This window comes from Chlorocebus sabaeus, chromosome 16, assembly GCF_047675955.1.
Source record: "Chlorocebus sabaeus isolate Y175 chromosome 16, mChlSab1.0.hap1, whole genome shotgun sequence".
In the NCBI taxonomy this organism is placed as follows: domain Eukaryota; kingdom Metazoa; phylum Chordata; class Mammalia; order Primates; family Cercopithecidae; genus Chlorocebus; species Chlorocebus sabaeus.
In genome coordinates, this window is record NC_132919.1 from 10,287,148 (window position 1) to 10,310,499 (window position 23,352).

Sequence of the window (23,352 nt, forward strand, 5' to 3'; positions counted from 1 at the left end):
GAATGGAATTGAGAGTGCGTTTGTCACCTTCATGTCTCCTCAGAATACCTTATTTCATTTACCTTCTATTAAAGTTGAGTTCACTGCCCACATTCATTTTTGTTATCATCTCTGATTGCACATAGTAGGAGCTCCACAAATGTTGAATAAAGGCATTAGTTCTAATAGCACAAAGAGCTTATAATTAAGGGACAAATGTATTTTTAGATGCAAAATTATCTAAAGATTTTATTTCCTTGATATACAGGACAGTGACAAAGAACTTCACATTTTGTGCATTTCTTTGGCCACATTTTCTTCCATTAGAATGAATTACTCTTCACTTATGACTTTTGTGTGAACCTCCCGACTCTTCATTCTCAGCTTGTTGACTTGGGACTCAGCAATGTCAGCCCGTTCCTCGGCCTCCTCCAGCTCGTGCTGGATCTTGCGGAACTTGGCAAGGTTGACATTGGATTGTTCCTCCTGAGAACAGAGATACATTTGAGATAACAAGAAAATTGGACATTTTCTGATTGTTATTGCTTTTGTTACTTCAGTATTTGCCTCATGAATGAGAAAGAAAAAGGGTCTGTTGTCCAGGCATGGTGGCTCACACCCATAATCCCAGCACTCTGAGAGACCGAGGCCGGTGGATCACCTCAGGTCAGGAGTTTGAGACCAACCTGGCCAACATGGTGAAACCCTGTCTTTACTAAAATTAGCCCGGTGTAGTGGTGCATGCCTGTAATTCCAGCTACTCAGGAGGCTGAGGAAGGAGAATCTCTTGGACCCAGGAGGCAGAGATTGCAGTGAGCTGAGATTGCGCCATTGCACTCCAGCCTGGGCAACAAGAGCGAAACTCTGTCTCAAGGAAAAAAAAAAAGAAAAAGAAAAAGAAAAAAGCTTTATTCTTTAGTAACATAGTTATTTGAGAGCAACGCATCCCACAAACTCGCCTATGTAAATGAATGTGCTTATGACCCTCCTCAAGTCTCTTTCTCACTTGACTCTCTTTCTGGAAAACTGAAGAGGCTACAATGATAACCAGAAGAACAAAGTAGCAGGGATCTGAATTCAATCTTGTTTCTAAAAAACAAACTTTAAAAAATAGGTGCAGTAGTGGCATTTGGTGCCAAGAACCCTAAGGACGGTTTCAGAATTAACAAAATGAAAAAGATAACTGCAGTCGACTTGAAAAACAAAAGTTCCAAGATGGATTTATCATGAAGTTAAATGAGGCCTAGAATTCATGCCCTCATTTGCATAGATCCATATGAGTTGGGAGCTGTAGAATGTTCTGGATAGGGAAGTGGATTGCAACCAAGAAACATTTCTATGTTAACCTGTCTGGAAAATTGCTTAAAGAGGTCTCGGAAGAAATAAACTCAAATTGCTAAGGCTCCAGTAATTTATGGTTCATTTTTCTCATTCTAAATATTCATGTTTATACCTAATTATGCATTCCCAATTTAAAGAAAGCCCCCTAAATTCTATAAACTTTTGGCCCCACAAAACCTGGATCTGCATCTGAACCTTTCATTTCCACTGTGGAGATACTCACAGCCTCTTCAGCTTGTCTCTTGTAAGCTTTGACTTTGATTTGCAATTTATCCACCAAGTCCTGCAGCCTAAGAACATTCTTGCGGTCCTCCTCAGTCTGAAAGAGGGGGCAAATAGATAGTGCCATTATTTTAAAACAACTCATTACTTTCTTTAAAGCTGTAGGCCTGGAAGATATGAAAACACTGGTCACCTGGTAAGTGAGTTCCTTCACTCTTCTCTCATGTTTGCGAAGACCCTTGACAGCCTCAACATTGCGCTTCTGTTCACTTTCCACCTCACTTTCAAGCTCTCTCACCTGGAAGGGAACAAAGACAGCCACCAGTTTGGCTGTAACTGGCCACATGAGTAGGCTAGGAATTGAGTGAAGTTGTGGAGACCCACCCTGGCCTCCAGCTTCTGGATCTGCTTCTTCCCGCCCTTCAGGGCCAGCTGCTCAGCCTCATCCAGACGGTGCTGCAGGTCCTTCACCGTCTGCTCCATGTTCTTCTTCATCCGCTCCAGGTGGGCGCTGGTATCCTGCTCCTTCTTCAGCTCCTCAGCCATCATGGCGGCCTAGTTAGCAAATAAATCATGAAAATAATGAATTCTGGTGATAGCAGGCAGCAGGCATGTGTCAGTAAGACAAATGCGCATCTTGCTTACATCAGTGATGGCCTTCTTGGCCTTCTCCTCTGCATTGCGGGCTTCCTGGACGATATCCTCCATCTCTCCCTGGATTTGGGAAATGTCTGTTTCCAGCTTCTTCTTGGTGTTGATCAGGCTGGTGTTCTGTTTCAAATTAATGAAAGAGAAGAGAAGCACATTAAATTATAACAATTCACGTTGTCATTTTACCTAGTGTACACAGGCATAAATTATTGATCATAAGAAATGTTTAGAATAAAAACCAAGTTAGAAGATAATTCTAAGTTTATGCCTTTTCTCCTTTCTATATATCTCTCTATTATTAATCACACTTCTAAATTATTCCAGGTAAAATCTAATTTCTGATATAAAACATATTCAACTATTACCAATTGCCATCTATAAGCATGAAACACAACCCGCAAAACTCAAAGTGCTGTGCCATGCAGCACCACACCACAGCTCATTTTAAATGAATCCATAATTCTTAGCTGTTAACTCATGTTGGTTGGCTCCATATTACAAATGCATAAATAGTAGTCTTGTTGGGATAAAAATGAACCAAGAATCCCTTCTGTTTTTGGCAGGTTGACAGTATTTGGAATAGTCAACTTCAGATACTGTTAATAAGAAAAAGATTGCATATTAATTTGATTTTAAAGTTATATAAAGCATGTGATTTTGACACTTCTGTAATAGTTATGTCTATATAGTGCAACTTTCTGAAGTATACAGTAATAGATATTTATTGTAAAAGATAGTAGAACATACAAATTAGCAGACAAGAGACAAAAAATAATCACTGTGCTCTCACCAGAGATAAAGGATAAACTTTTATTTATCTTTCTGGATGTTTCCTGTATGTTTATATGGGAAAAAAGATCACACATCCTATATTATTTTTAAGTTGCTTTTTTAGCTTACTATACTGTAAGCATCTTCCCATGGCAATAAATGCATACTAGAGTGGTTACATATTAGCCATTGTGAGGATATACCACCATTTATTTAACACATTCACTATATACAACAAATCCTAACTAGTATTAATAATGGCCTCCACGAATCTGAACTGAAGAGCTTCTCTTTGTATCCCATGAGGTTAGCATTCTGTGCATATGTGATACGTAAATATCATTTGGTGGCTTTTTGTTTTTCTCCTCTATTTTATTTGCCTATCTTTTTGTAGCTTAGGGTTGCATAAGACAAGACAGCTACAAATATTGTGTGTATGTTTATTGGTAGGTGGTCTTCTGTGCTTTTTAAATAAAAGTTTCTAGAATTCCCAATTATTTCAAATCAACATGATTTTGCCAGCCCATAAATATACTGGTGAACCAGCTAAATCCCAGTAAATCCTTACAGCACCCTCTACGTTTTCTAGAGCTCCAGGAAGGGGCACCTGCCAAGATTATTTTTTGCTTTATAAACAAGCTTACCTTCTCAAATTGTCTTTAGCTTCAGGGAGTACATTTGCTCAACCATAGTCTTGAACCTCACCTGAGTGTGCAGAAGTTGCACACGCTCACTGGCATCCAGAAGCTCTTGTTCTGCCATTTTCCTGCTCCTCTCAGTCTGTTCCAGGGATGCCCTGAGCTCTTCAACTTCAGCCTGCATCAGGTTAGCTCTGCGCTCAACCATTGCCAGTTGTTCCTTAAGGTCATCTTGGCCTCTGATGGCATCATCCAGATGTAGCTGAGTGTCCTACCCAGAAAGAAAAAAGAGAAAAAGCCTCTTACTTATGCTCCACTTAAAGCAAGTGCAAACTTATGGTCGTGTACACTCTTTGATCTTAATGACTTAGAGTACGATTAGATAGGAACAATCTGCAAGTACCTTTAATAATAAATTATTTGTAGCTGAGGGTTGCAGTTCTACTCAAAAGAGCATGATGTGTTATTATTTTAGACCCTGAATCATTAAAAAATACCACGGCTAGCTCTACGAAATTTTGGATCAGGAAAGTATCCTTAGACTTCGGTTAGTCCAATGGTGTTATTTTATATATTAAGCAATTGAAGTCCAGATTAATGAAGTGATTTAAGCAGTGGCATGTAGCCAAACTCTTTCATCACTTCCTCTATCTCCCTACCCCTCACCACAGTGCTTCTCTGCAGATAACAAAGCAAAATCTGTCCTGGGCCTTCCAGAATTAAGCTCTTTTTCAGTTTTGTGCATATAATTTCGAACTGATTACCATGACGCTGAGGTGATTTATGACGCATAGTCCTCGTAAAACTTTAAAATTTGAGTTACACAATGGCACTGAGACTGTACAACACTATGTGTGTTTTCCCCAGCATACCTTCAGTATTGCTTGTGTGTTTCTAAGATTCCTTAGTGCCTCAGCAGCCTGGCGGTTGGCATGGTTCAGCTGGATTTCCATTTCATTAAGATCTCCCTCCATCTTCTTCTTGATCCTCAGAGCATCATTTCTGCTCCTGATCTCAGCATCCAGTGTACTCTGCATTGACTCCACAACTCTGAGATGGTTCCTCTTTAGCTGATCAAGTTCTTCATCTTTTTCAGCAATTCTTCGGTCAATCTCAGATTTCACCTGATTTAGCTCAAGTTGAATGCGAAGAATTTTGCCTTCTTCATGCTCAAGAGATGCCTTAATAAAAGCAACATTTATTTAGGTTACCAAAAGAGCTTTTTATTTCTTTCACATTATGATAATTTCTCCAAGAAGGCATTACAAAATCCACAAACTGTCATACGTCTTAATGTATCCTATTAGCTCTGCATTCTCAAGGTACAATTCAGTATTTTTCACTGAATTACATGTGTTATCCCCTAAAGATTTGTAACATGATAGAGATCTCAGTTACTATTAATTTTAAATTTATTTATAATGCAGAACTAAGCAAATGAAAAATATACCTCTGCTTCCTCTAGGGAAGCTTGTAGTTCACTCTTCTCATGATCAAGTTGTTTCTTTACTTTCTCCAGTTCGTGGATATGCTTTCCACCCTCTGCAATGTGCTCTGTCAGGTCAGAAATCTCCTCTATAATAATAAAGTACCAAATTTCAGTTCAGTAGAAAGAAAAATTGAAAAGATATCTCCCTACCATTTTTGAAATAGAACGATTGCAATGACTCACGTTGTAAATTCTTATTCTCTCGCTTTAGAGTTTCAAGATGATCCAGGGATTCCTCGTAGGCATTCTTCACCTTGAATAGCTCAGTGCTGAGAGAACGGGACTCCTTCTGGGAGGCCTCAAGTTCAGCTTGAGTTTCCTCATACTTCTGTTTCCATTCTGCCAGAATCTGGAAGTATATAGAAAATAAGCCATTGAAACCAAGAATGATGTCAGTTTCCCTCCGGGGAGCTGGTACTGTGGACCACCTTGTCAAAGTTTCTTTGCTTCTTATCGAGAGCTATGCAGGCAGCATTAGATCGTTCCACATCAATCATGAGGTCCTCTACTTCGTTCTGTAGCCTCTGCTTTGTCTTTTCAAGAGAAGCACATTTGGAATTCACAGCTTCTACATGTTCTTCAGCATCCTGCAGACGCTGGGCCAGCTTCTTCCTGAAAATTGGGTCAGTTTGAGTGACCAAGAGCAGACTCAGAGTCACCACAGTGCCCTTTATAAAGCTGCTGACTAGGAAAGCATATTTCCCCAAGAGTTGTCTACAAGTTGTTGAATTTTTCTAAATATTTTCACTCTCTTAGAATTCTGGTTTCCTGTTGAGTTCTTATTGTTATCCATCTCAGGTACTGCCAAACATGTTTACAAAGCACGTGTGTGTGTGTGTGTGTGTGTGTGTATGTGTGTGTGTGAGAGAGAGAGAGAAAGAAAGAGAGAGAGAGAGAGAATATAAGTTAGCACTAGGGCTGAGTGGACAATGTGAAAATTTGCTCCTCTTTCTTTGTTTTTATTTCACTAAGCTGGTCCTCCAAGGTGTGGCACATTTTCTTGAAGTTTGCCTGGGGTGAGAAGTAGAAAACAGGAAGAGACAATACATTTCTCTTTTGAAGCCTGGGATTTAGAGATCTGTAACTACTTGTGGAAAAGGGCTGAGTTTTATTCACTTTGAGGAAGAAATGGCAATCATGAACAGGAGGCATATCACCAAGGAATGGTTAGCATTGAATAGTATCTTTAAGCATTTTCTAGTGTGGGTCTCTTTCTTTTGCAAATGAGGAAACAGCAGCCCAGAGTGATCTGTTCAAGGTCATACAATGAATCAGTAACTTTCTGGGTTTGGTGGCCTCCGATAATAAATATTACTGCATTATTGCATTTCCCAAATTTCCTCCAAAATCTTATCTACTACTCTTTTCACTAATCTACGCAATTCATGACCTTTCCCAGCCCACACTCTTATCTAGAACTCCCTCTGGAAATGCTTGCTAAACTCTTTCATTCTGTTTAATTCTAACAACTACTGAGATAAATTAAATTTAGAAAGGCTTCCTTCACTAGGAATATAATGCTTTTTTTTCCTTCTATGTGTAAATGTGTAAATCTCATGACTTGTAGTCCACAAACAGTATGTGTAATTAGTGAATACATTCATCGATATAGGTTGTTAATTGAAATAATGACAGCATATGACAACCTTAATCTAAACATTCAATACTCCAGGTAAGGAAAAACTGATTATTGTTAATTGTAATACTCATAATAATTTACCAGATGTTCTCAATGTCTCAATTTTTCCTTCTATTGAAAGATACTAATTCTATTTAATTCATAAAGAATATTCTGATAATTAATAATCCATCTTTGTGGAAAGAAATTTAAGATGCTCTGGACCAGAATGGGTAGAAGGATCTGGTCTCATTCCATTCTCCAGTGGATATACACTGGACTTTAAGAAGAAGAATATGGTGGAATCCACCACCGTATAATAAAATATGCTGAAGTCTTTCATCTCTCCTCCCCATGCCTGGAATATTCCCTTTCTTCTATTTTTCCTTCACTGCCTTCACTTTTATTTCTTCCTGCTCCCCCACCCGCTGCCCCGCACTAAAAGCCCATACTTGGCCTCCTCCAGCTCCTCTGTGCGCTGGATGGCGTCCGTCTCGTATTTGGTCCTCCACTGGGCAACCTCACTGTTGGCCTTGGACATTCCCCTCTGCAGCTCAGCCTTGGCCTCCTGCTCCTCCTCATACTGTTCCCGCAGCAGGTCACAGTCATGGCGGGCTGACTGCAGGGCATGGGCCAGAGCGCTCTTGGCCTAGACCAACCAAAAAGTATGTGATATAAGTTTATCTTCTGATCATTGAGATTCTCTGTGCAAAGTTCAATAGTGTGTTATGTTGCACAATTCAAGTGATTGAAAGTATCAGCTGGAGAATTCTCACCTTAGTCTCCTCTTCTAGCTGCCTCTTTAATTCTTCAATCTGTTGTGTAAATGCTTGTTTGCCTCGGGATAGCTGAGAAACCATAGCATCTTTTTCATCTAGCTGTCGGGAAAACTCACCTGTGGAAGACAAAACGTCAATGATTTAGTTCTATTGTCTAGGTAAACAATAATTTAAAGAATGGAATAACGTTGTAACCCTCTTATTTCATATGATGAAAAAAATCCTCAAGATTTTCAGTGCTGTTGAGGTGGTTATTTCTTGCTTTTTAAAAAATGTGTGAGTTTTCTTTGATATTTTAGAATTTGAGACTTTTTGAGTAATGCTGAGGCAACAAAAATCTCCTGAGCCCAGGGAGCTTAATTTTTCCCCTCAATTGTAGCTTAGAATCATTGCATTTTACTGTCTCATAACAAAAAGATGGAGGAATACGTAAGACATGATAAATGAACGTACAGAGCTTGAGAAAGTACTTGTATTTGATAGGTAAAGGCTTGCCTTTCATTCCTCACCTCTCTGAAGGCTGATGTTATTTATTTACTGACCTGATTCTGTGTGTAAACGTGCCTTCTGGGCTGACAACTCATTTATTAAGCGTTGTTGCTCCTCTTCCTTTGTTTTTATTTCACTAAGCTGGTCCTCTAGGGTGCGGCACATTTTCTCGAAGTTTCCCTGGGGTGAGAAGTAGAAAACAGGAAGAGACAATACATTTTTATTCCAGAGGCTGGGATTTAGAGATCTGTAACTACCTGTGGAAAGAGGTTGATTTTTATTTACTTTTCTATCAATCTTGCATGGTGGCTATACAGTAGTAAAGGCATTTAATTTGGCTAAATAATGAACACATGATTGTCAAAATTATATTCTCTTTGAAAGTGTGAACATCATTTAAATTCTGCATCATTTAGAATATGGTTTTTAGATAAACCTTTTTTTTAATTATATATATTTTTCATGGTAATAGTATCAAAGGTTAAAGTGTTTTCTACAAAGAAGTTAAGAGAACTTAAGTGATTCAGTACAATAATGTGTACTAGGAGTAAGTTTAAGCTTTAGATGACATCTAATGTTTGTGTAATTTGGCTAAAAATAGTCATATATAAACTTGGTCATTTTGAATTATTGCAAATAAAGATGAAAAGGGCACAAGTTAATGAAGACCTTGGCTTTGGAGACGGTCTCCATGTTACTAGCAAGGTCATCGATCTCCATCTTCAGCTCACTCTTTTCCTTCTCCAGCTTCTGCTTGACGCGCTGAAGGTTGTCAATCTGCTCCCCAAGCTCAGCCACACTATCTGCGTGCTTCTTCCGAAGAGCAGCTGCCGTGGCTTCATGCTGCAGGGTGGACTCTTCCAGGTCCCTGCGCATTTTCTGAAACTCAGCCTCCCGCTTCTTGTTCATCTCAATCTGGGCTGAAGTGGCCCCACCGGCTTCTTCCAGCCTCTCGCTGATCTCCTCCAGTTCCCGGGAGAGGTCAGAGCGCTGCTTCTCTGCTTTGGCCCGGGAGGCCCGCTCTGCTTCAATTTCTTCCTCCAGCTCCTCGATGCGGGCCTGGTTGCGATATGTCCACATTAATGTGAATTTATGTTAATTCTGTTTCCTGTAATGCTCAGAAAAGGTGGAGGTTATAACTTACCTGTAACTCTTTGATCTTCTTTTGTAGCTGCATTGCAAGGGCTTGTTCATCTTCAATCTTGCCTTGCAGATTGCTCATTTCAAACTCTTTCCTATTAGAAAAGCAACACATTAGCTTATAATCAGCTCTCTTACCAATCTTCTTTTCTATGTATAATCTAAGTTTTTTTTTTTATACTACTGGTGTTGAAGGAGTGAGTAGTACAATATTTTACAGGTTAATAATGTATTAGTTTAATTAAATAAAAAGGTCAAAGATGTCATTATGTTTTTCCATCTGTCATGATGTAATGTTTTGGAGATCTTTTTAGCGTATGTTTCATTTGCATTGACATACAACAAGCAAGTTATAGCTGAATTATACCATACTTACTTTTTGAGTTTCTCATCAAGTTGCTGTTTGTCATTTTCTATATCCATTGTGGATTCTTGGGCCAATTTGAGGTCACCCTCCAGTTTTCTCTTGGCTCTTTCTAAATCCATGCGAAGTTTCTTTTCTTGTTCTAGAGACCCTTCAAGCTAAATTTATAATGCGTTTTATTTATTTCAGCTCTTAAGCACTGAACCCTATGCTAGTAGCCTTCAAAGATACGTAAGAAAAAAGTTTAAAGATACAACAAATAGCACAAGAACTTTATTCACAGACCAAGCATTAAAGGCTTATGAGCATCAGTGCTGGTTTCATGTCACGACCGTTTATTTTGTCGCAAGGGGAAACATTTTCTTTTTCACACTTACATCATCCACTTGCTGTTCTAGCTTGGTTTTAGCTTTGGTCAGGGTGTTGACTTTGTCCTCCTCCACCTGCAGGTCATCCAGGGTCTGCTGATGGGCCTCCTGGAGAGCCTTCTTCTCCTTGGTCAGCTTTGCAATGTTTTCATCCAGGCCTGCCATCTCTTCTGTGAGGTTTTTCACCTTTGGATTTGAACAGATGACCAGAAGGAATGTCAATGACAACCTATTATCTTGATGAAAAACATGACACTGTAGTATCTTAGGATAATGTCAGCCTGAGATGGAAAATGAGAACCAGAAGGTGACCCAGGCTGATAATGGCTGAAAAAATAGGAGGTAAAGGTCAAGTAAGTAGATTGAGGTAGTGAAGACTAAAGAGATGACATAGTTATCACAGTGGTATTTTTCATATTCAATCATCTTCAGATTAAATTTTTAATTAAAATACTTCAGTATCAAGGTACTTATAAATATTCTAAAATGGATCATGATTTGTACCTTGTTCTCTGTGGCATGTTTCTCCTTCTCAACCTTGGCCAGTGTCAGCTCAAGGTCATCAATGTCTTTCTTGAGCTCCGAACATTCATCCTCCAGTTTCCTCTTCTTGGCTGTCAGCTCAGCATTGATCTCTTCCTCATCCTCAGCTCTTTCAGTCACCTCTTTGATTTTGGCCTCAAGTTGGATTTTGGTTTTAATCAACTGATCACATCTTTCCTCTGCATCAGACAAGGCATCTGCTTCCTACAGGGAGAAATTAAGCATTTTCATTTGTCTGAGCTATATCTACAAGCACACAATAATTTATTAAAAGGTGGAAACTTCAGTGACTGCCAGTTTGGTCAACATGTATACAAGTTCCTAACTTTTAAAATGAAACGGACAAAATGTCACTATTATCATCTACTGATCAAGTATAATAACAAATTTCCTTCAGATATTCATGTGTGGAAGTCCAAATCAGGGAAACTAGCCCTTTGGCAAAAATCTGCCTGTATACTAACCTTTGCAACTTTGGAAAAGTCACTCATTCATTGTAGGACTCAGTTTTCTCACATTTAAGAGGGGATTAATTTAGCCATTTCTCTGCCCTGGTAAAAACAACATAACTTCTCTTTGATGCACAAAAATATACTAAAGAAAGAATAATCTGATCTGAGAGAAGTTCCATAAAGGAAAATGTCTATTGATATTTTTATGATCTTGCTCACTGATGAGCAAACTGTGCATGAATGCACATATGAACATGTGCAACATAATATGTGACTTTGCATCTATTGCTTCTTTATGCCCGAGTCTTGGTGTTTTTGAACAGCAATCAGAACAAATGTTTCGGTGGAAACCATTCATTTTAAAACATTAAAAACAATAAGATATGGCTGAACTGTGCAATGTATAATACTTACAGCTTGAACTTGGAGTTGTAAGTCATTTTTCTCTTGCATTAATGTCACCATCTTTTCTTCTAGTTCTTTCCTTTTTGCCTCTGACTTAGTCAGCTCTTCTTTGGCCTTCTCAAATTCTTCCTTCATGTTGGCCATCTCCTTCTCTGTCTCTGCACTCTTGAGGAGGGGCTTGATCTTGAAATACAGCTTCATCCAGGGCCAGTGCTTCACATTCATGAAAGCACGGATGTTGTACTGAATGCAGAAGATGGACTCTCTGTAGGAAAAGAAAAAAAGATGCAAATGGAGAATAACGTGGAAAGTGATCATCATTCAACAAAAGTAATGACTGCAGTGGATTCATTTATGAAAGTGTGGAGAAGGAAGACTTGTGTGTGGGCTCTCACCTCCTCTCCATCATCTTTCTGAACTCCACTCTCATCAGGAACCCTCTGCAAATGGCTTGAGTGCGCGTGATGAGTTGAGCTAGCTTTTCATCTCGCATTTCCTCTAGAGTTCCCAACAGGCCAGCTTTAAAGAAAACCTTATGAAAGAACAAGTTAAATATGTTATTTCCACTTAGGAGAAAGTCTAAAAGTGATAGAATTATGACAGATAGAAATTTGGACTGGTGATACCTTGGTATGACCGAATTTGTACTGGGTGTGGTCAATGTCAATAGACCCTAGAAGTTTCTCAGAAGCCTTCTTGCTGTCAATGAACTGACCCTCTGGGATAGCACTCGCATTTAGAACCTTGTATCTGTCAGAATAAAAAGAATATAAAAATGTGGTTTTTCTTCACTGAAAAAAACCAGTAGAACATTTCGTAGCTATCACTGAAAAGATGATAGATTTTTTTGTGAACAAAATGCCATTTAAAAAGTCAGACAGTGCTTTAGGTAAAACTTGGGAAGATATTATGACAAACTTATGATAATATAAACCTAAGATTCTGTCTTTTATGATCAATTTTAAAATAATTGCATGTCACTTTTCAAGGAAAAGTTTTAAAATGTTTGAATTATACAGTGATTTTGATGTAGACTAAGACATTGAAAGCGAAAAATAATGAGACACAAACCTCTGTTTGAAGTCTGCATAAAGGATTCTGCTTGGGAATCCTTTCCTACAGATGCGGATGCCTTCCAGCACACCGTTACACCTCAGCTGGTGCAGGACAAGTTCATGCTCCATGGCACCTAAAAGAATGAATCCACATGCCATACTTCCTGGTCTATTGCACACATGCTGGAGCTTGTCTGGATATCAGAAATGTCTTACCAGGAGTTTTAGTTTCATTGGGGATGATGCACCGCACAAAGTGGGGGTGAGTGCTCCTCAAATTGGTCATCAGCTTATTCAAATTCTCCTGTGAAACCACATGAAAAGTTTTAAACTCATTTCTAGTTGCATCTACATGACAGTCCCTATCAATGTTTGTCTTTCATTTCATATTTTAATGAGCTGTCTCAAGGAAAAACAAATTATCATAACAGAGAGGAATCATATATATGGAGCATAGGTAGGAAATTATGGATTACACAAAATCAGTTAATTTCAGTTTGTTATTCTTAAGCACCACCAGTCAGAGGAACTTTGTATTGAGATTTTTGTCACATGAAGGAGATGTAATTGAATACAGTGGTTATTTTTAAAAGAAGGTTTGATTTCATGTGAAATTTGTGCAATACCATATCTCTTGGATGTAGGACTCAGGGGCAATGGTTCACGTATCATAAAGATTGATGTGAAGAGATACATAGTTTGGTTTTTTTTGTTAATTTTTTACCTAAGGCGTTTAAAAAGTTTACAAAACCTTTAGTAGTATACTAAAAAATATACTATACTACTTTATTCACTTTCACCATAGATATCTTTAAAAAATTTTCTGTTTTGATACTTTAGTTTTTTAATGAAAGTATTTATCCATAATTCAAGAATATACTATACCCTGAAAAGAGCTGACACTGTCTGGAAAGAAGAACCCTTCTTCTTGCCACCTTTCTTTCCACCACCACCCTCTAAAAAACAAAATGGAAAAATTAAAGTTATTTGCCACAGCCTTTCAAGTACTATCCATAGACATCAGGACTGCCAAAATCCCCTTTAGAATTTAAATTTGCTCTCATTCACTTACATCATTCCTATTCTTTCCATATCTCTCCTCCCTCAACTGTAGATTAAGAGAATCATAGATTTGTCTCACGTGATAGGCATTCAGGAAAAAACCAACAACAAAAGAATTGCAAGTGTAAAGGGTAGATGTGGGTAGGGGATGGGACTCTCCTACTCCAAGTCAGCAATGTCTGTTCTCTGAAGGAAGGGCCAAGGAGACAGAGTAGTAATGCCTCGTGAGTGCAGGTATCACTCGGAGGACAGGCAGAGTTGCACACTTGGTCCCAGGTGGGTGAGCCTCTGCTCGCCTGCAGGGAAATCCTGGCTCCCATTTGCCTGTGTTTCTATGGTGTTACTTGCACATCTGGTGTTAGGGCACTTACGAGAACAGAACTTCAGTTCCGCAAGCACTAGGGCCCTGACAAAGGATTTCCTTATCTCCAGCCTAGCTGGAGAACCTTGAAAGAACCAATACTATTAAAATGATACACATTAGTTTTATGATCCTGAGCAAATCACTTAACCTGTCTGAGATTCGTGTTTTCTCATCAATGAAATCAGGCTGTGGGCTAAATGATCCAGTGTCACTTAGCTCTGAAAGTCTATGACTGTAAAACTGTACCGCAGTTATTAAGTACACTTTCTTTCATTAGGCGCCTATTGGCTAGTGTTTTCGTGTTCGGTTTTGCTGTAACCACATATGTCTCTGTTGAACAGTGTATATCTATTTTGTACTCTTGTAACATATTAATGCTATTAAACATGACCTGATTCGGCAGTTTGTGCCCCAGAGAAAAGGAAAGCCAAAGTCTTCATTGCAGACTTCTGGTACAGCCCCACCACAGTCTCGTTCAGGGGGTCCTTGTTCTTGTCAAGCCAGCCGGCAATGTTGTAGTCCACGGTGCCGGCGTAGTGCACCAACGAGAAGTGAGCCTCAGGCTTGCCTTTGGCAGGCTTGGGCTTCTGGAAGTTATTGGACTTTCCAAGATGTTGTTCATACAGCTTGTTCTTGAAGGAGGTGTCTGTTGCCTTGGGGAACATGCACTCCTCTTCCAGGATGGAGAAGATGCCCATAGGCTAAGAACAGGAAAAAAGGGATGCTATATCATGAGCCCCTCAGAACCTTATGCTCCATGTGGTTGATGGAAAACTGAAAATACAATGTTTCAAAAGAAGACTTTGAATGATAAATTAAACAGGCATGACATGTAAAGTAATCATTATGTACCCAGAACATATGGGAAATATGCTTGCTAGAAAGACTCAGTTAAAAAAAAAATACATCTGAACCATTTGGCACACTTTATGTTCAGTGTATAAAACCAGATTCTGAAAACATCACTTCAAAATTGAATTCTTTATTCCATAAATGTATATATCTGACTACTTTCTTTCCTACTGACAGTATAACTTCCTTTACCTCAAATCTAGAAGTGACAGAAGTATGAAGGGAAGAGAGATTTTGTGTAAGGACTAAAAATGATCCATTCCTAGGGGAAAAGTGCATCTTATGTTGTATCATTAAAATTCTGTACTTTAGCCTATGTTCTCCACCACTGTGGAGTTAAATGATAGTAATTTGGTTTTGCTTTCTAAGAGTTTGGCTTTTTTCTTAATGTATTTGATAGGAAAGAGTGAAGGAAAATTCAACATTGATGATTTAACAAATGCACAAATTGTATCCCTAAGAGTATTTCGGTGATACAGAAACTGAAATACTAGAGAATAAAATAAATGCCTTTTTTGAGGACCATAAAGTTTTCATGAATAGTAGAGATATTATATCACCAAATTAACATATCTTTTCCCCAAATTGTGCAGACCTAGTCTTCTGTTAAACTCTTATCTTTCATGTTTTTGTGAATTTTAACCTGAGTATTTTAAGTTTTCCTGGGTGGCAATTGCATTTACTCTTCCCTTCCCACTGCTTAGGGTAGGGTTCACACATACACTTTATTGATATCAACAAGTACATGACAAGCTCCCAAGATGCTTTTGGAAGTGTTTAACGATTGCTTGATGAGTGTTAACATATCTAGATCTGATGTAACTATTGCTCCACCCCCTTAATAATGGAGAATTCAGGGCCCATTTTCTAGGTAAGTGATACAGAGGTTTGGTGTTTACTCAGTAGTTATCATGAATGGAGAAAGACTTAATGACTGCAAGAGTTGAAGGACTAACCTTCCGATCTTTAAGACATGTTGACAGAGCCTGCCTTGTTACACATGAGGGATGATGATACCTGCACAATACACTGTCATGGGTGCATCAGGGTTAATTACACAACCCAGAGGAATAGCTGTAATTTCATCCCTTTCTCCCATATGCATGAAATCATGGAGGAATAAAAGAGAGAATTAAGTTTTTAGAGGGATAAATGCGAATCCATGTGTGTGTGAATGAGAATCATTTTTCTACAAACTGCTCTACTTATTAATAACAGATCGCTCGGGACATACCTCATATCCAATCAGAATATACGAGTGTGTCAGGATACAGCACTGCTTGTTCTTTGAGAACAGGGAGTGTGATTAAGCATAGAGAGGCAAGCAATTTGGTTTTCATGTTTTGAAAGCTAGAAAAGTCATATGAACCTTCTCGATAAGCTCAATGCAGGCAGCCAGGTCCATCCCGAAGTCAATGAACTCCCACTCGATACCTTCCTTCTTGTACTCCTCCTGCTCTAGCACGAACATGTGGTGGTTGAAAAACTGTTGCAGTTTCTCATTGGTGAAGTTGATGCACAGCTGCTCCAGGCTGTTGAACTACAGGACAAGATAAATATAGGAAATTACTCATAACTTAAGTATTCTATCTACAGAGTATCTATTAGTATTTTCTTATGAATTTAAGGCATTTTGGTTTATTAAATTATAAACCTTCAGATTGTTTTCCTAGTACATAATTCTAAACAAAGTAGAATTGATTCTTTGAATACTTGTTTTCCAAGTAACTGCATGAGATCATGCATACTAGGCAAAATACTGTTAAATGAGGATTCTAAAATATTCCCTTAGAGTAATTTTAAAAAGGTGTTTTTATGCTCATCTGCTTGGATCCAGGATAGATTTTGACTATTTTAACCTCTCAGGAATCAACTTTTGAGACTTCTAGACTGAAAAGAATAGAATTTTCTCTTTTCCTATTAATACCTATTTACTTTTCTTATCTTTTCAAAGACTCTTTTCAGTAGGAATTACATTTGAACATTTTGTAAGGTACATTTTGTAAAAGTGATCTTGTATGCTCTAACAAGATTGACAAAATGACTGAGGATTTGCACTTACTAATCTTCTGTCAGTTCACAACTCACATCAAAGATCTCAAAGCCAGCAATGTCCAAGACCCCGATGAAGTACTGCCTGGGCTGCTTGGTGTCCAGCTGCTGGTTGATGCGGGTGACCATCCACAGGAACATCTTCTCGTAGATGGCTTTGGCCAGAGCACCCACTGCATTGTACACCTTCAATAGGAGTGATAGTTTAGTTTTTTCACTTGAAAACAGTGATGAACTCCTGGGTCACTTGCGGTTCAAATAAATCAGAGAGTTTAAGCCATGTTTACCTGCTGCACAGTCTGGCCTTTGGTGACGAACTCATTGCCGACCTTGACTCTGGGATAGCAGAGGGATTTGAGCAGGTCAGCAGAGTTCAGACTTGTCAGATAAGCAGCTTTGTCAGCAACTGTGTGAACAAGGAGAGAATGGTGAAACTGACCATGGCTTACACAATTTAAAATGTAAATGATGATGACAAAGAAAAAAGGTTTTACTCAAAAAGTAATATGTGCAAATGTCATTGAAACCTATTCATTTGTTCATATTGCCTCAAAAGCATTGCCACCACTTTCACTAATTTTAGTCATTTCTTGTGATGATAAATTGGAGGTTGGGGAATCGATACTCTCTGTGATATTTAAAGTTGCAAAAGTAGACCACAGATAAAAATAATTTGAGAAACCCTAACCTAGAGGAGTAGCGACAGAAATATTCAGATCTCTGTTTCTTCCAGTGCATGTGGGCACACAGCTTATTCACTGAAATAAAAAATGTATGAGTCAAATAGCAAATATGAGCTTACGAAAAGCCAGTGAAGAATGGAATGAGCAGAAATCACAAATCTGCTCAATAATGTAAAACGTCAGGCAGTGTGTAATTTCCTTCTCATAATACTTTTGCCCTTCATGAACTAGGTCAGAGAAAGTAAAAACACGGTCTCTGCCTCTGAAAAGCTCACTGTGTCAGTTCTGTCAAGTGGAAGATACCAACGGGGGGTGGTACCTTCTGTGCCGTCTGGCTCTGCCTGCTCTTCCCTTTGCTTTTGCTTGAATTTCATGTTCCCGTAATGCATCACGGCTCCGGTGAGCTTGTAAATGGCCACCTTTTCATCAGCAGTGAAACCCAGGATGTCCACAGCACTCTGTCAAAAGAGTTGAATTTACTCATCCACAATTAGCACCATAGAAGACTCCCTCAGAACACCGGGGCTGTCTCCCACTTTTTTCTCATCTTGCCTTGCCTTATGTTTGACTAGCACTTTGCCATCTTCAAAAGGTACTCATATGCTTCACCTTTTGATCCACATGGCAACACCAAGAGGTATGCATCCGTCTTTCCATTTGAGTCAGGAGTCCATTTGGTCACAGAATATGATGTGACTTGTCCACACTCACGGAACCAGGACTCAGAGCCATGACTTTGGATGCCAAGACCAGTACTTTGCCCCTTTTCTCCACCCCAGCCCCCCTTTGCTTCTCAGGCACATGCTCCTCATGGTCTCTTGGCTATTTTTGTTTCTTTTCTCCAGTCTCACAAGTCTCTCTGTTGCTCCTTCTTCTCCTATTTGTCCTATCCTAATACATAATCCCAGTCTACCTTCCCACTCTAATGGGCATGAGCGATAAAGTTGGAAAGAGGGTATGAGGAGAACAGCAGTGGCTGTGAGTCTTTCTCCACATGCGTCTCTGATAGCAAGCCACAGCTCAGCTGACCATGAGATGCCTGGGGTAGCAAACTTTACCTAGTCATTTATTTCTCATGCAGAGAAGAGACATTTGTGAAAAGAAGGAATTTTGCCGTTTAGTGTAATATTTCTGTGTCTTTTTTCTCTATAGAATTTTGATTACCTTTTTAGTTGCCCACATAGGCTTTGAAAAGGCTTTTAAATGAGGGCAGGATTCAGAGCAGGCAGAGGAAAATGCGTTTATTTACCATTCTTACCGAGACTCTTTCCCCAGATTATTGCCTTCCACTTCCGGCTCACTAACCCTACCTATTTACAGAAACTAGACATTATTACGGAAGACTTAGAGCAAGACTGCTACATTTTTTTAACCTCGCAGACTAGGGTGTGTTTCTTAACTCCCTATCACTTTTGGACATACAAAGATAATAGTAAGTTATAGAGAATACAAGCTGATATTTGTAAGATGAAGCCACACAAATGAATTATTGACTTCTTGAGAATAATATTTTAATAGAAAAAGCATTTTTGCAAAAGCGCTGTCAACCCTAACTTGGGGGTATTAGGATAGTCCCACTGATATTAAAGTTAAAAAAAAGAAGATTATTCAGAAATCAAAAGAAAACATGAAATATATATAAAGTTTACATATAAAGAAAGTAAGCCAAAAAGTAATATTCCTTAAAAAAGAGGTGGTAGTGGGGAAAGAGTGTGTAGTTGCAAAAATAAATATAAAGGCTTATGGAGTCTCCAAAGTGAATGTTTTTGAAGTAGACAACCCACTTCTTCTAATGTTGCTTGGAGAGTAGAGAGGGATATATTATTAACCCACAGAGATTTATTCAAAATGAGGCTTATGTTTACATGTGACTGTAAAAGAACAGTGGGAGTTCCATGTTTAGTTGTAATAATATTGCAGTTCCTTCCCAGGATCTTGGGTGTGGGGTCTGGCATAAAATAGCAGAGAAACATCAATATTGGACCATAAATATCAACCAAAAATGACTAATAAGATAGAATAAAAGGAGCCTACTAGCTAAGGAATACTAAAGACCCAACATTTATGACAGGCTTTTTAACACATGTAGGGGGAGGGTTTTGAAATATCCTATAATTTGTTTCCAAGAGTAAGAAAGTCCAAAGGGTTGTATTACCTATTTATAGTCTTTCTGCCACTGCTTTCCACCCTAATAGATGAGAGTGTTGTACACTGGAAAATGAATTTACTGGTTACCACTTTGTACCTATTACTTACATCTGTGGCCATCAGCTCTTCCTGGTCATCAATGCTGGGCACAGTAATTTCCCCTTGACTGACAAACGCGAAGTCGTATGGGTTGGTGGTGATCAGAAGCATTTCTGAACACATGGAAAAGAACAATATATAGACAGCGTTACTTTGGTCATCAGAAACATTTCAGAGGGGCTTCTTAGAAGGGCTGTTATTCTTCTTTGGTAGAAATAAATCAAAGATGTTTCTTACCAATGAGCTCTGGTTTCTTATTGGACATGATTTGATAAAATATGTGGTAACTTCTTTCAGCCTTTAGCTGGAAAGTAACTCGGGACTTCTCTAGCAGATCTGGAAAGTCAGATTAAGCTCATTTGAAAGCAGATACCACAGTGAAAAATTTAGTGTTTGAAAATTTCACACAACAGAAATAAGTACAGGATTTTCCAACATGTACCCACAAAGAAAAAGATTCTCAATCACTAGTATTTATTAACTTACATGTTTCAATATCTGCAGAAGCAAGTTTGCCCGTGGCACCAAAATGGATCCTGATGAATTTACCCTTAAAAAGGAAAAGGAGGGATTGTTGTACACATTAAAAGTCAGAAGCTATTTTTTTAGCTGTGGACCAAACAGATGGAAAAAATGTTGACACCGCATGCACAGAAGAGCCAGTGAAATGATCCTCACGTGAAAATGAAGATCAAGAGACTTACAAAGCGAGAAGAGTTGTCATTCCTCACGGTCTTGGCGTTGCCGAAGGCTTCCAATAGGGGGTTAGCACTGATGATTTGATCTTCAAGGGTCCCCTTATGAGAAATGAATAATCAGATAAAGAAAAAAGTTGCAGTAAATAATTTCCCATTAACCTCTTTCTGTTCCCCATTGCTCCTGAACAGTATTCTGTAGCTTTGAGAAAGGCTTTCTAAAATGAGTTAAAAGGAAGGTAAATTGGGAAGGGGAGTGGGACACTCCAGTGACCTGGTCTTGACTTCTGCATCCCCCAGGCCCAGAAAAGCACCTAAAAAATGATTGTGAGAATTTTTCCTATTATACTTGCCAATACGTTGCCCTATTCATCTCATTCTCACGAGCCCTTCCAAGAGTTATTTTCCAAATTCTGGCATCACTTGGCAATTGGCTGCTATGATTTTGAAGCACCATGGTCAATTAAAAAAAATTAACCTTTATTTTGGATTCAGGGGATACATGTGCAAGTTTGTTACATGGGTGTATTTCATGACACTGAGATTTGAGGTATGGATGATCCTGTCATCCAGGTAATGAGCATAGATAGTATCCAATAGGTAGTTTTTTGGCTTTTGCCTCCCTCCTACCCTTCCCTATCTAGTAGTCTCCAGTGTCTGTTCTTCCCATCCTTATGCCCATGCATACTCAATGTCTAGCTCCCATTTATAAGAGAACATGCTGTATTTGGTGTTCTGTTCCTGCATTAATTCGCTTAGGACAATGGCCTCCAACTGCATTCATGTTGCTGCAAAAAATATGATTTTGTTCTTTTTGAAGGCTGCATAGTATTCCATGGTGTATACATACTACATTTTCTTTATACAGTCTACTGTTGATGGGCAAGTGGTTAGATTTGAAAATCTGTTATTCTGTCCTTAGATGAATATCATGCCCACCTGCATTTTGCCAGAGGCAGGTTCCTCTTTTTTCTTCTCCCCAGTAACTGCAATTGTTGCAAAGTACTGGATGACACGCTTCGTGTTCACAGTCTTCCCTGCACCAGATTCTCCACTATCAAGTTCAAACAGAAGAAAAGTTCAGAATCTAAGGTAGTAGTAGCCACTACAATGATCAAAAGAGAAAGAAAGTAATGAAATCTACATACGTAATCAGGATTGACTGGTTTTCACGATCTGTGAAAGAGAAACCAAAGATAATATTTAGAAAAACACACTTAACACACAGGTCAACACAGTACTTATAAACTCAAAATTGTCTTTTAAAACTCCCCATTTGCAAAAATAACTGTATGAATTTGTGCTTTGCTTCTCATAAGGTTTTTTCTAAAAGTAAGTATCAAAGATGTGCTAATTAATAATCCCATTACCTTTCTAATGTATAGACTATGTAATACATCATTTTACCATTTTATCCATGAGTATAATCTATCAATATCAGATTAATAACAATTTTGTGTCCCATCCTGTCACCTGGTTCATAGTTCAAAATTATGTCATGTTGTTAATGTCCAATTTAAAGTTTTATACTGTGCTTGTGATAACTTGTCACTGTGAGACTTCAAAACTTACTTTTTAGGCGAGATTATGTATTATCTGTAATTCAAATGCAGAGTTGATGCCTAAATTTCATTAATTTTGAGGTGGAACTAGCATTAGTTAATTTGGATTTTACCACAGAAATCTAAGCAAAATTTCCCCTATTTTTGGAACTAGTGCTTAGCATAGAAATCTAAACAAAATTTCTTCTCTGTTTGGAACTAGTGCATTTTATTCTAAATATATTTCCCTAATTTTATTATTTCTATTATCATGTTTGTGCTGAACATTTATTCTCAGAATACTAGCCCCATGTTTTTTCTGATATCAGTATACAACTCTTTTACAAATGACTATGGAAACTGTAATTCTCACTCACCAGTAAGCATGAACTGATAAGCATTGTCAGAGATGGAGAAGATGTGGGGTGGGGCCTCCTGGCGCTTTTTGCCTCGGTAGGCTGTCACCACCTCAGGGTTGTACACCGGCAGCCACTTGTAGGGGTTGACAGTGACACAGAAGAGACCCGAGTAGGTCTGTGGGAAAGGACAGGGTTGCTCGATCAGCAATCACCTTATTTATCTACCTTGGAAATACTGCTTTAAGGGCAAGCAGAGGGGGACCTAAGTACTGTGTTAGTTCTCATAAAGTTTCATTCATTTGTTGCCTCCCTCCATCATTGCTGCTGCACAAAATGCTTCAGTTTTTCAACTAATTCAGTTAAGTAAATGGCTTTTCACATGTACATTTTAAAACATATCAGAGTTTACAACATTAACCAAATGATTGGTCATAAAAGAACGCTGCAATAACCAAATTTATTTAAAGCCCTTAATTTATTTTGGCTAATGTGTAGTACGTGGAGTGAGTGAGAAATAATGTTGAAAGGGTACTCACGTAGATCATCCAGGCTGCGTAGCGCTCTTTGAGGTTGTACAGCACAGCAGGTTCATGCAGATGAGTCATCATGGCCATGTCCTCAATCTTGTCATATTTGGGAGGGTTCATGGAGAAGACTTGGTCGTCTTTCACCGTTACAGTCTGTTAGGAAAAGAAGGAGCCAGTGCACATCAAATAAGTAGTAGAAAAGGCCAGGTCAAAAAATAGGTATCACCTAAATTAACCCCAAATGAGGCAGAGTCTAATCAGCTCCAGATGTTTTTACTCACAGCTCCAGCTTCGGTCTTGGCTGTCACCTTCCCCCCTTCCCTGCTCTGCACTGTTGCTTTCACATAGGACTCCTTAGGGTCCACCACGAAGACTGATGTCTTGGCATCAAAAGGCTTGTTCTGCGCTTCAATTCGCTCCTTTTCAGACTTTCGGAGGAAAGGAGCAGCCTCCCCAAAAACGGCCATCTCAGAGTCGGAACTCATGGCTGCAGGTTACTGATGGCAGTTCTGGACTAGGTGTACCTAGAGGAAGAAACAGAGCCAAATGATGATTCAGGGTTGGGGTGGAGAATTGTTCTGTTGGTTTCATATTAACGTACTTAATTTTCCATGCTTGTTTCCTCACCCCTGCCTTTAGGGACCACTCCTGTGTACTATGTCAAGG

The 23,352-nt window shown here is 38.8% G+C and overlaps 1 protein-coding gene across 1 annotated transcript; it reads right to left on the minus strand.

The window, feature by feature from the left end:
• Window positions 1-203: 203 nt before the first annotated feature.
• Window positions 204-23,187, minus strand: LOC103242385 (myosin-4). The gene is given in 38 exon segments (XM_073004697.1): window positions 204-465; window positions 1,544-1,639; window positions 1,736-1,840; window positions 1,927-2,097; window positions 2,188-2,313; window positions 3,670-3,873; window positions 4,475-4,783; window positions 5,053-5,177; window positions 5,275-5,440; window positions 5,520-5,703; window positions 7,162-7,358; window positions 7,486-7,604; window positions 8,031-8,157; window positions 8,647-9,036; window positions 9,122-9,212; window positions 9,494-9,639; window positions 9,859-10,035; window positions 10,354-10,596; window positions 11,259-11,514; window positions 11,645-11,781; window positions 11,876-11,999; window positions 12,321-12,438; window positions 12,521-12,608; window positions 13,190-13,260; window positions 14,122-14,431; window positions 15,952-16,122; window positions 16,671-16,880; window positions 16,922-17,040; window positions 17,637-17,775; window positions 19,574-19,677; window positions 19,802-19,900; window positions 20,051-20,114; window positions 20,269-20,361; window positions 21,199-21,313; window positions 21,408-21,435; window positions 22,178-22,334; window positions 22,696-22,839; window positions 22,968-23,187. Coding segments are annotated over 38 exon segments (5,880 nt in total). The 5' UTR covers window positions 23,172-23,187; the 3' UTR covers window positions 204-312.
• Window positions 23,188-23,352: the final 165 nt, after the last annotated feature.